The sequence below is a fragment of the Athene cunicularia genome (assembly GCF_003259725.1).
Source record: "Athene cunicularia isolate RWA chromosome 6 unlocalized genomic scaffold, athCun1 chr6_part1, whole genome shotgun sequence".
NCBI lineage: Eukaryota > Metazoa > Chordata > Aves > Strigiformes > Strigidae > Athene > Athene cunicularia.
Window position 1 is genome coordinate 8583341 of NW_020799105.1, and position 13699 is coordinate 8597039.

Below are 13699 nucleotides of genomic sequence, written 5' to 3' on the forward strand. Positions count from 1 at the left end.
GGCGGGGGCGGAATGAAAAGAGCAAGCATACAAGCTCAGGAGCAAAGGACAGCCCAATTCAAAGATGTGTGAAGCTGTGCTACTTCACAGTTCACAGCAGGAACTGAGACCACAGCTAATATAGAGGAAAGAATATTAAGAAAGGAAAAAAATTAAAAAGGAACACCAGGGGTTTTCAATTGCTGCAGAAATGTGCACTTTCTCAGTTTTTCAAGAAAACTTTCAAGAGCGTTTGCCTGTAGTTAATTTATACTCTGGAAAGATCAGCATCTCATGTGTGCAAGGTTGGAAATGGGGACACTTTTCAGCCAGACAGCATGCCCGTCCACTTCAGTGGAACTGACACCACACTCACCGCCCAGCATGCATCCTACCATAAGATTAAGGTGCCCTCTATAGGAACCACTTAGGGAGATAAAAGTCGTGTTCAAATGTGCAAGATACTTTTTTCCTTTTTTTTCCCTACACACCCTGACCAGACATTAAAAGCATGATACTACTGAGAGAACCTATGCTTAATTTATAATTGGAAATGGTCTCATGACTTCTGACGTGGTGATATTGATAACACAGTTCTGTGCAACACTTTTCTTAATGGGATGGTTTCTCTCCTCTTCACTCTTCCATGGGCTCTTGGTTCTGGCCTCTTTCACAGCTCACTACTGGTATTTCTGGCTCTAATGCTATTCTCTAAACTGGATTAAATAAATGATCTGGTAAAAGAACAAAAAACAAATAAAACCCTAAAGAAGCCCAAAACTTTCCATAACAAAACAAGAATTACTGAGCCAGAACAAGCACGTGAGGACACAAGTGGGCAGGGAGCACGGGTTTCACTGTTAGAGAAAATGTCTGTGGGGCAGTTTCATATTATAAATGCTCAGACATTTAAATGAACCATAGGACAGAACTGGTGACAAAATACCTCAGTCTGGACTGAAAGGGACAAGGTATGAAACTCATAAATTGCCCTAGTATTTAGCTAGATTGTTTAAAAGTTATTGTCTAACTGGAGGTCAGACCCTCAACAGGTGTATACAAACTGACACTTGATAATTATGATCTCCACTCCCTTGCACTATTTATTAATTTAGTAGTTGTTCATAGGAGGTATCCTTCATGCCTACAGTAAAAATACAGAGGGATAGAAAATCCCATCCAGTAAGAACCGTGTATCTGAAACAAAATGTCCCAGATTTTCTAGCATGAGCAAGTGCTTTATACAGACCCAAAACAACATACCCCTGTCACTGTAGCTAAATGCCATTTAATTGGCAGCTAGAAAAGTCTATAATACATTTCTTCATGGAAAAATGTTTGAGCTCTTCCAGTTTGCCAAGATGCTAATTAAAAACAGACGGCATGTTATAAAATCCTTTCCTTGACCTGTGCTATCTTACATTGCCCTTCTGTACTTTTTTCATGGCATTGGCTCCCTGAAGAATTACTGTAATCTTTATAAACTTGTATTTAATTTTCCTTGCCATTTTGTGGACAGAAAAAAAGTAACTGTTATTTATTTAAATGTACATAGGAAATTTATTTGGTACATGGCAGGGATAGTAGGCTTTTGAGGAGAGAATCTTCACTCATTAAAAACAGAAGGTTTCTTCTGAATAATTCAGTGAAAGAAATCTTAGTGCCACTGAAGTCACTGAAATAGTTCAAGTAAAAGTCTCACTGGAGTGCCACTGACATAATGAATTGTACAATGAGAAGGATGTGCCTCATCAAACACATACTGTTTTTTCATCATTGCTAATCAAAATGCTTTACAAAGTGGGGATTTGGATCAGCACTGAGACATTTTAAGGGGTCATTGGTGATAGCTCCACAAGTGTATTTTACTGATGTGTTTATTGTTCTTAACAATTGAAAAAATATGGGAAAATACCTTATTTTGGTGAGACTTAATCCCTTTTACCTCAGGCAAATACTAGATCTGCCAGACACTCCACCCTATGGTAAGCACGCTGCCACTGCACAAGCCCAGCACAGATTCTCCATCAATTAAGATACTGCACCAAGCTGAACTCCCTGGTCCCTTTTCCTTACAAACCACAACCCCCTGCAGAAGAGACTCTGGAGGGCTGAAGAAGTCCATCACATCTGTTTGCTCATGTGTCAGCGTGATATTTACTCAGTACAGCTTTAAGAAAGGATTTGCTCTTTTAGCTGCTGGCTCTCTCCCTTTGCAGTGGGAGAGCAAACCAACACAACATAGTTATCTAAGAACTGGCTGTAGTTTTAAATGTAATTTTCATAGCAACAGAGATACACATTTTAGTTATGACTGCTCAGAAGTGAAAAGATTTTCCCTACCTTGAGTATGATAACATTCACATTTTGAGTTTACAATGCTTCCTACGTATCACTTTTCTAAAATAAAAATCCAAATTTCATACAGTTTTGACACTAATCACTTTTAGGCATCTGCAAGTTTTCACTGTTGCTGCCCTTGTGATTTAGGCAAAGAGTCATTAAAACTGGAGGGCTAAATTCCCAGCCTCAATATAATACATCAGTAAGAAGTAATAAGCTCTTTCATGAAGCAAAATAGCTCCCCAGCTAAATAAACAGCACACACTACTGATTAAACAAAGGCACATGTGGCTTTTTTTCCTAAGCATTTATTGAAGCAAACAGATGAATATGTAAGAGAAAAAGAGACGGACAAAAAAACAGGAGTGGGAACTCGGAGAGCAGTAGAGACATCACAGAAACCCAGATCCTGGACACCAGGCACTGGAAAGGGGGACCTGAGAAACATCCCTAGAGAACTCCTTGAAGCAAGTATTGGCTGAAAAGAGCTTGGAGCTGCAAATAGTCTGCTGTTCAATTTACTCTTCACTCAGGGAAATGAATGCTATACATTCTTTGCAAATAAAGACTGAATCAAAGATAACTGATTCTATTAGCAATTTATTTTCCTAAACAGAACAATCCAAAATAGTGACTTTTTAGGTAACTGCTCAGGTCAGAAATAGTTAATAATGCTCTACTCTATGTTTCTGACACCTCTGTCTCCCTGAGGGGAGGCAGATCTCCATTCACATACATATTATATACATTAAGATCTTTCTCTTAAGAGCTATATATAGCTTCTATTCACATCGAGCACCACAGCCACTTATTCATTCTTTTCATGCTTTACCTGCTGTTTTCAAGGCTGCCCTGATGCTAAAAATAGCTTTGCATATTAGAGAAGTGTTGCTATAGATTCAGAATGGGTGATGTTAGGAAGACAGCTAAATCCCTTTTTGCCGAGGACATGGAGGATCTGTGTGGATGTGGCTGACGAGCAGCTGTATTATTATCTGTGACCTGGGCTGTGGTGCCCTTTCATAAAGACTCTCAGGCTCCAAGGGGTATTTGTATTGTTCTAAGGCTGCACTGAAGTAAATCAATACAAATCATGGATGATAGAATAAGTTTAAGGCTTTGTTTTTCACATACTGTAGCGTTAGATCACAGTACAACAGTACCTTCATATATTAATAGCACATTAGCTTCTTTTTAACTGGGAAAACAATTTAATATTCTGTTGTATGAGCATATTTTTCTGCAGGCATTGCCGTCTCCAAGTAAGAAAGTATCAAAATGCTTCGCTAGTTGTTCTTACTACAAAGTTGAGAGGATGACAATTCATCATCTATTTGATTACTTTCAAGACAGCAATGAAATCATATTAAAAAATTGTACTACATACTGCTGTCTTGGACTTCTGGCAGTACGTCCTCCGATAATGCTGACAAAGCTAATGTTAATTTTGGAAGTTACCTTCCTGTCTACAATTTAATGGACAGTGCAAGTGAAAAAACTGCTTATACATAACTTACCAACTCATATACTGCATAAAACAGTGAAGTGTGCTATTGATAAGTGTCATTTGACTGTTAAGGTTATGAAATTTAATGTTTTCAAAATCTGACATAAATTTTGGAATCATAGGAAATATTTTATTTTGTCAAGCTTGAACATATGGAAGTTTTGAGGACTGTCTCTCGAACATTGTTATCTTTATACTCTGCGATTAAAAGCATTTTAAAATATTTTCCAGATTTTAGAAATCACTTTTCTACATTAGGAGAATATCACTGGTCGCATCCTTCCAGGTTAATGAAGATCAGATTAATGGAGATAAGCAAGTGTCTGAATAAGACTTGCTTTTCTTTCATAATGTAGTAAAATGCTTCCAAGTGGTAATAATCTGATCTTGAATTTGAAGGCAAAATAAATGAGTTAAAGGGCAGGTTGCAAGAAAGAATGGATGGCAAAATATTGGTCATTAAAGTAACTGGAGTTTTATGCCACGGTATACATTAGTTCTCAAACATTTAATAACACAGGTTCATTTCTGTATACAGAATATGTTAAACTTACTCAGATACATTAACTTTCTAAAAAATTAGGTGAATTTAGAAAATGACAATGAAAAGAAGTTGAAGCTCAACAGAAAATTATATGAGATTATGCTTCAGGAGTCCTGTATTAGGAAGTGAATTTAACATTTCATCTCCAAATACCAATTTTCCTAGTTCTTAAAAGTTGTGGATAGATTACAACCATATCTAAGATAAATGAGGTAGTCAGAAGAATATTTTCCTTTCATTACCAGACTCAGATAATAGAAACCTGACAAATACTGACTCTGTTAAGGCTGAGATTCAAATAAAAGTTAGTTGTACAGGGAAAGAGTGGCATGCATTGACTAAAACAAGATTTTAAAAATATATTAAAATGGATCCTAATATAACTTTAAGTAATATAATCCACCTTGTAAGAACTTTACATTTGAGGACAATGTAACGCAAACTTGACAAAAGATTCCATGATATGCTAAAGGAAATATTTTTTCACTCAAATCTCACTTCACGTCTTGACCCTTATCCCTCATGTGATTATGTTTTATTTCCATTTGAGAAAGGCAGTGGTTTCAGCAAGTAGCACGTTCTCCTCCAGGGTACAAGCTGGAATATTTCTTTTTACTTGCTATAGATACTTTCCTCAGCGATGAGTCTGCCATTTTTACTCCTAGAGTTTTGGATACTGCACAGCTCAGTGTTGCTGGCTATAAGTAACATAACTTGATATTTGAAACTAAGTTAGACTCATTGTTTCTATTTAAGATAGTTATCCTTCCCATTCCATTTAGGTGCCATGGAATGAATAGTATCCTAGCAATACTTTTAGTAGAAAGATAGATAGTATTTCAGTACTTCATGTCTGAATGATATTGGTGATTAAATAACACAAAATTGTATTTAATTTGAAATATAACTCCTATTATTTCCAAAGTCTGGCAATCAGTAGTATACTTTTACTAATGAGAGGTTAGTTCTAGCAGAATGGCTTATGGTATCATTAATTAAATGAGGTCTTATAGTACTACCCTATGTTCATTAAAAAAAGTGAAATAGGAATTTTTACTGATTCATCCTACTTCACTGCTCAGAGCAGCCTCTTTATATTCCTGTATCCTTCAGTTTCCACTGAATGATCAAATGTTGATCACTTCAACCCAGATACTATCAGCCTCTACATGCAGTTACTGTACTACTTTACTACGTACGTACTTCCAGTGAAATCATAAGGTGAAATGAGGGTTAATTCTGTCATCATTATGGCTTATTATGCTCTTACATCTTCATTTTTAAAATCTATCTTTGAGATTTCAAACACCTGACTACACCACTGTGTATTGCAAATAATCTCTGCTATAAAATATTTTCTTAGCTTTGGGACAACCAGTGGAAAACACTTAATACACCTGACCACATAGTACAGTTTGCAGCACTGACCACCTTGATTCCCAGATTAAGATCTCAATTTTTGGTTAAGATGCAACACATCTCTGAAAAAAACAGGTGTTTTCTGGAACATGTATGTATGAACGAGATTACATTGTATCTTACACTCTGAGGCACCTTTCTTTTCCAGGTTTTCTAGAATGCTAGGTACAGGAACAGTGCTTAACTGCTTCTATGATTCACAAGATAGTGACTTGTCACTCACCTTTTTATATAGAAGACTTTAGATTCAACTGTAAATGATTTGTACCTTCCTTCAATTCTCATCATAAATGAATATTACGAATATATATACATGGTAGACATTATGCACAAAAATGCCTATCAGGAAACAAAGGAATGCATCTCTTTTCCACTATGGTTTAGAAGTGCAATGGACTATAACTTTGCTCACTTTTTAATTTTCACAAAATAAATCCAGTGGGAAATGATACAATTTAAAGAAAACAAGTACATTGCTTGCTTGTCAGTTGTTTGCTTTTTATTTCCACTTTACTGTACGTTCCTTCTCTTGCTTGTTATTTTCTTCCATTTTTTTCATCTTATATAACAACTCTGGGAAAAAAAAGATCCCTTTTTCTTGTATTTATGTATTTGGATGCTGTCAGTTGCTTTCCACCATAGCAGATCTAGACATAAAAGTAGGATTAAACATTCTTTGTTCTCTTAGGAAAATGTTCATACTTCAGGGAATTTAAGCATAATGCACTTCTAAAATCTCCTCAAATGAAAACTGGAACACGTTGAAGGAGTTAGTTTCTGTATTGTACTTATTTCAATGTAGGTTGAGAAAACTAAGTAGTATTTTGTGCATACCTTTTAATAAAATTCTTGATAGGCTGAAGTCACTACACTTGTTTCTACATGCCACATGCATGTGTAATCTTTTAGTGAGCTTTGTTGTCACTAATGCTGCCAGACTGTAAACTCCGAAGACCAAAATTACCTGCCACACAACAAATGTGACACTAGCTGTGACAATTAAAGAATGCTAGACAGGAGTTTATTTCTCTGTGGGCATTTATTAGGCAAAATTCTTTACTTTTTGAAAAAAAAACCCACCAAACTTTAGAGATAACATGAGGGGTTGCTTCCAAAAATTATCTTTTGATTAAAGTCTGCTTTATTATTTATTTCCATAACTGAATCAGTCTTTATAGGGTCATACTGGCATTATTTACAACACATCTTAACAAGGAATTGTGGCCCTGTTTATTTTAATTTTTTGAAGTTCACAGAAATTTTTTAATCAAGGTTGTTGCTACAAGTGCTCCATTAATTGCAACAGAATGAATGAATGAAACAATCGGGTTTTCAAGATATTATAAGATTCTTACATAACTCTGTAGTCATAGTCAAGAAAACTAAAATAGCTGTTAGAAATTGAAACAGTTGCAGTTCTTCATGTATCTGTGATTCATTAGCGTGTTAAGAGTATAAGTGATGCTACCATCAAATAAAGTGTTGAGCATGACTTAAACTACTTCAGTCCATGATAATGAAAATTAAGGCTGCTTCTCTGACAACAGTAACAAAAAAATAATTTTGTGAATTGTGCTTAAAGTTGAGAGGCCTCATCTGCAACACAGGAGTGGAGCTAATGGAATAAAACAGGTTAGGCTATATTTTCTAACACTGTGGCCTAAACTGGGATTCTATTTACCATATTGATCAGCTAAGAATAAGGGTGCAATTTACTCATATTTCGCTTCTTCAGATATTCACATCAACTGAAAGTTTCAACTCCATTTTTAATAAAAGCCTTTGGGTTTTTTATACTTTTATCCTATCAGCAGAACAAACTCAATCTGGCATTTGAGATGTACACTGTCCTCTTCCTGAGCTTTGCATTAGTGTTTATAAAACTAATTCCCAAACTTTAGTCTCAGATTAAGTGCTCTGTAGACGGCAAACAGAACCACCGCCTTCAGATAAAGTCTGACTGCATTAGGCAGTTAAGTAGGTGGGGAGGTTTGCAGTGATTTGTTCACCCTAGAATTACAGGAGACTGGAATAAGAAAGGTCTATGGGTCAAATTCCACTTCATATGGCCTTCTAAAATTCCATCCTCTGTCAGCTCTGCCTTTAGTTATACAGAATCAGTGTGAGATTTTCAAAAGAACCAAGTATTCCAAATTGTTTACCATATTGGAATCCTTACTGTTCTAGAAATTCTGTTCCCACATGATGTATCTGACACTGATCTCTAATAGTGTTGAAGAGAAATAAGTAAGAGGAAAATTTCCATTGATAATTCAAATTGAGGAAATTCTATACTCTTATAATAGGATTAGATATCATATTATTATCTCTATTTTATCTTATTAACAAATACAATGCAATACATTGATTGCAGTTACTTATACAAACGTCTGGGATTTTGGAACAAGGGAAGAAACATGAACAATCAGCTGCTATTTTTTCAAATGCACTTTTCTAACAATGATTACATGCTGAAATGGTAATTGCAACTTCAAAATAGCATAAAACAGCACAGCTGCTCTTGAAATAATAGACATAGCACAGACTTGTCTATGATATTTTTTGTAACTGACTCTGTACTTGAAAAAATTTTGAATCTAGAAGTGCTTTTATTGAATACATTACTTATCAGCCAAACAAATGAAACTGCATTTGACTTTTACCACAGCAACATTGACATCTAGTGGCTAGTTGAACTCCATATTTGTTATCCTTTATCTGACAAAAAAACGTGGAACATACCATCTACTGAATTTGACAAAATAAACATGAATTGCAACAGCCTGCTCTCCTTACATAATCTCTAGATGATTACAGAATGATGGTAGTCTTTAATGACTAGCCTGGAGTGACCAGTCCTGGTGACGGGAACCAATGAATGTAAGCCATTGCCTCTCAGCACAGCTCTGCTGGTTTTCCCTGACTGTCAGGAAGTCTTAGGCTTGGGAGTCAGCTGCCTAACTGAAGTATATACCTTGCTTGGGGCTTGTTGGGAGCCATAGCACATCCCTAAAGTTGTACACAGGTACATCTAAAAGAAGAACTACACTTACTGAATCTGATGTTACTGGCATATGTGAACGTCCATTTTTCCATTTTTAGTTCTACTTGCTTTTCTACAAATTACTAGGGGGCTTTAGATAGAGAGAGATGAAAATCAGGAACACGACAGATGTCCTGAGAATGTTTGTACTATGAAGACACGAAAATAAATTATTTGGCACCTTCATAGATGTGTAGAAGATAGGAAGGTGCCAATATCAAATAATGATAGAAAGTCTAATTTCATCATTTTTCAACAAAATAACCGGCTCAATGGAGAAAGTGGAAAAATTAGACAAGATGAATCTCAATTTTACTAGAATTTTTGATGGTTCCACATTACTTTCTCATAATCAAACTCAAATGTAGTCATACATGTCCTCTGCAAACAGGTCTTATGAAGCATATAGTTGTCAGTGACAGCCTTGCCCTTGCTTTCCATACCAGTGGTAGCTGTTTCTTCTGGCCTGCTGGCAAAGCTGCCTGATTTATTTCATTGAAAATTGGACCAATTTTGTAATCAGCTAACCAAACTAATTTTGACCAAACAAATCAGAGACTGTTGAGTTTAAGCAACTTTTCCAGAAGATTTTAGGAGGCAATAATCTCCTGCAGGAAGGCTGAGGTACTTCTTCCTAGATAAATACTGATAAGGATTAAACAGCTATACTTAATGTTTCTTAGAAATATGTAGAGAAATCCAAATCTGAAGAAGAGCAATAAAACATATAAGAGGTCTCAAAAATGTAACCTATATGGAAAGGTTAAAGTACTTCCTTTACCTTCAAAAGGGAAGTCTGTAGGCATGAGGACAGGCTGAGAGAGTTGGGGTTGTTCAGCCTGAAAGACCTTACTGCAGCCTTTCAGTACTTAAAGGGGGCTGCAGGAAGGATGGGGAGGGACTCTTTATTGGGGAGTGTAGGGATAGGAATGGTTCTAAACTGAAAGAGGTAGATTTAGATTAGATCTAAGGAAGAAATTCTTTATTCTGAGGCTGGTGAGGCACTGAAACAGGTTGCCCAGAGAGGCTGTGGCTGCCCCCTCCCTAGCAGTGTTCAAGGCCAGGCTGGACAGGGCTTGAAGAAACCTGGTCTAGTGGAAGGTGTCCCTGTCCATGGCAGGGGGGTTGGAACTAGATGGTCTTTAAGGTCCCTTCTAACCCAAACCATTCTGTGATTCTATGATATACGTCTTCCAGTATTTAAAGATGTTATTCAAATGATGACTCTTGCTTTCTGTACCGACTAATGTAGGACATTAAGAAATTATCTCAAGCAGCAACAAAGGAGATTTATCTTAGACATTAGGAGAAAAACCTATATACCTGTAGTGCTAGGTCCTGAATAATAGGCCCTGAAACAAAGTTGACCTCTAGATAAACCTCACAACCAAACGTTATTCACTATTAGTATCTGCTAATTAGTAAAATCGGTATTACCATTAGCATTTATTAATTAGTATCTGATCATTAATGAAATATGTACGCTCACTAGTGAAAGATGTAGCTTAGACAAAAGGTAATTAGTAGTGAAGATGAAATGCTGTGAGAATGTGTAACCAGCTTCCCTTGTTTAGCAGTGTTCAAGCCTGAGAACCCAAGTGTTAGAAATCCTTGTTAGAAACTCCCTTGGTTCTCCGCTCCAAACTCGGGCCAGGCTTTGGGTGGAATCCAACAGGAGGATGAAACCAGATGTTTCCGCTCAAAGAAAAGTGCAAGTCATTCTGACTTGCTGGTTTTTTGTATATGAGGCTGGACCCTCTTGCTGCGACTTTGGATGCCTCACCTATGGATGGATGCATCGCATAGGACTTCCCACTTGCTCTCCAAATCCTCGCTGCAACTGGGGCTCCCCAACAACTGCGGATCTGGATTGTGGTAAAATATGCAAGTGGTGACGTATCTTTCCTAATCAATACTTAAGAGGTTAATAGATATTTGTGCTGTGAAATCTCCTATACTGGAAGCTTTTAGAAACAATTCAATAAGCATGTGAGGTATGATTCTTTGAATTTGGCATCTCCATGACTTAATACCTTCTTTTGGTTGATGCACATTGATAAAACTGCCCCCCATAAAAATATGGTGGAATTAAATAAACAAATGAACAGGTTATTTAAGTAAACATAATGCTGCCCCCAAATTACAAGGTCAGAAGTCTGTCCTGAACACACATCCCAGATGTTAAAATGTACCTTTTACTCTCCAGTACAAATGACATGAGTCATGTATTCATAAATGTCTTCATGACAGCAACAGTTTTACCACTCATTTAATGAATTTGATGACTAAGAAGTGGCAAATTCAATAAAATGTCTTTTTTTTTTTTTTTTTTCTCATACTGAGGCTATCTCCGTGGTCTGCATGAAATGATCTGATATTACATAGGTGACTCGAATATGAATTTAAATACAGAGAAGCTGATGAACTCTTGGGATTATTTCAAAATCATGGATGTTACCCTGTATTGTTAAGAATATCCCTGGGAAGACTTTTGGGGGGAAGAAATTGCCATTTCTTCTTCCCAAAGCTTTCTATGGAAAAACTGAGTGGTTACAGTTGAAGTAAGAATATGTTGATGATTTGAAAACTTGGGAAGAAAAACATTTATTTCCTGAAGGCTTTAAAATCATGTCTGACTTAAGCTTCCTGAATACACTAGGTCTCATACATAGCCCATTTCTAGATTTAGGGCAGGAGTAAAGTAGGAACTGCAGTGATGTTGTCTCCTTTGTGGGCCATGAAGTTCAGTGCTACTGTAATTTAAGAGTATAGTTTCACTTTACTGCTAAGATGATCTAAGACAGCTGCTGCTGAAAGGGCCACCCTCATTTCTCACCTCCTCCTTCCCTCCTGCTCCATCCCTCTATCCCCAACCTTTTTTAGCACCACCACTATTACTCATCAGACACCACAGCAGGACAATCAGAGGAGCTAGACCGTCAGAAAATTAAATACTGCAGTTGAGAAGTGGTCAGATGAGCAGTAGAGCCAGTTCAAGAATAGGAATGCTCTCTTCAGCAGCAGCTAACCCATAGATTGATATACCTGTAAAATGGAAAACTGTGCTCCTAAGGTTTGGTTGTAGAGTTATTGAAATCCAATTTAAAACCATAGCACCTCTCACCCTGCAAAGAATTATGCCCATCTCTTCCCTTCTTTTTCCCCATATCTTTCAGTCCTGTGGGGCTCATATGAGAGAAGTGTCCTTTTTGATGTCAAAGCATATTGATGCTAAACTATGGATCCCATAGGATCAAACCTTAATACTTATAATATAGTTTCAACTTCCAATTTATTAAGGAAGCCATTTCTGATCCACTTTCCCAGCTGTAGATTACTGTAGCCCACATATAAAATGCAGTCAGGTGATGTTTGAAAGGAATGCAGTCAGAAAAACATAACATTGTAAAATGAAATTATCTAGCTGCTATTCTCAGAAAAACTGTTTATAAAATAAGTTCAGCATCTACAACAGTCACTATAGTTGGACTCACTGCAGAATTTTCCTCTGTCCCAGAAACTTTACTTTTACTATATGCAGGCTCCTGCTTTTGCGGCCACAACACAATGCCAAGAGATTCAAGAACTATAAATCTTTCCTCTACCTTTACCACTTTCCTTCAAAGTGCATAATCAATGGTATGTTGGCCCAGTTTCCCGAATCATGTAAGGATTCATTCACACTAAAGCAGCCTGTCACTTCCATAAGAAAGGAACAATAAAAAGATGCCTGATAATACAGCTTCATGTATATACATTATTTATTTCAAGATATTTAAATTATTAATTAGGATAATTCCATTTTTGCAACAGAGTCTCTGCCCTTCAGAGGAAATGGGCCACATCATCAGGACTTCAGCAGAATAGTGCACACACTCAAATAACCATACTGCCACTCAGTTCCTTTTCACAGGACACTTTAGCATCACCTTCACATCCCTTCAGAATGATAACAACATAGCGAGTGACACAAATAATAGGTCAGGAGGAAAAATACTTTTGCTTTTAAAACTGAGGTTCAGTAGCCAAGGTAAGGAGGTAGGCTGTCAACTATGGCATGTGATTGCCTTACTGCATAATAGCAACTAGGTACAACTTATATATCACAATGACAGTAGTAGTATTTCAGTTTTGAAAATTTCCGTATATTAAGTGTGTCTGTGGTTTAAGATTCCAGGAATCAATAACACAGCTGGAAACTCTAATACAGTCCAGAAGAAACTGTGATGGATTAAAGCACTTCAGACCTCGGCAGTCAAAATGCTGGTTCAGGTATTGTGCGCCCTAATGTTTGATGGGAAACAGTATCAACTCCTTGACAGCTACCTGCTGTATCTGATGGCTTAATGCTGAAGATTGGTATTTCCCAGATACCTTACCAGAAAACAGTTTTAGTTTATAAAGCCATTTTCTCTGATGCAACCCACTGGCTGCCTAACTCTGATCACCCAGTTGCTGTCGGTCCTCGCAGAGAAACTGGGTCATGTACTGCCTTTCCTTCTCCTAACTGCGAGATGCGATTGAAAAGAGAAACCGCTAGAACACGTGGAAATCGATGTTACATATTACCTTGCCGAGGCTGCCCGGGCGTTAATACGGCTGTGGACGGGGTCTGTGCCGCGGTGAGGGCAGCGCACACACCTACTGCACGAAGCCCGACCCGGGGACGTCTGGCAGTTCCTGCCCGCCGAGGAGCGGCCGCCCAGGGCCCTTCCTCCCCGAGGGGCCTCCTCCAGAGCGACCCCCGCCTCCCCGACCCCTCCCCGGGGGACCCTCTCCGCCGCCCCAGCTCAGCTCCTCCGAAAGCTCCGGGGGTACTGCCGGGGCGAAGCGGGACGGGGACGAGAGGGGCTCGCTAAGGCCT

General features: G+C 37.7%; 2 protein-coding genes across 3 annotated transcripts in view; one reads left to right on the plus strand and one right to left on the minus strand.

Moving 5' to 3' along the window:
• The window catches only part of LGI1 (leucine rich glioma inactivated 1), a 32043-nt gene extending 18527 nt beyond the window's left edge, over positions 1–13516 (minus strand). For both annotated transcript variants that reach the window (XM_026851086.1, XM_026851084.1), the window contains exon 1: positions 13405–13516. The gene's annotated coding sequence lies outside the window, so the exon portion shown is untranslated. The remainder of the gene's footprint in view (positions 1–13404) is intronic.
• The window catches only part of LOC113481452 (protein FRA10AC1), a 25970-nt gene continuing 25351 nt past the window's right edge, over positions 13081–13699 (plus strand). The window contains exon 1 of the mRNA XM_026851097.1: positions 13081–13107. Coding sequence (XP_026706898.1) covers positions 13096–13107 — 12 coding nt within the window. The 5' untranslated portion in view covers positions 13081–13095. The remainder of the gene's footprint in view (positions 13108–13699) is intronic.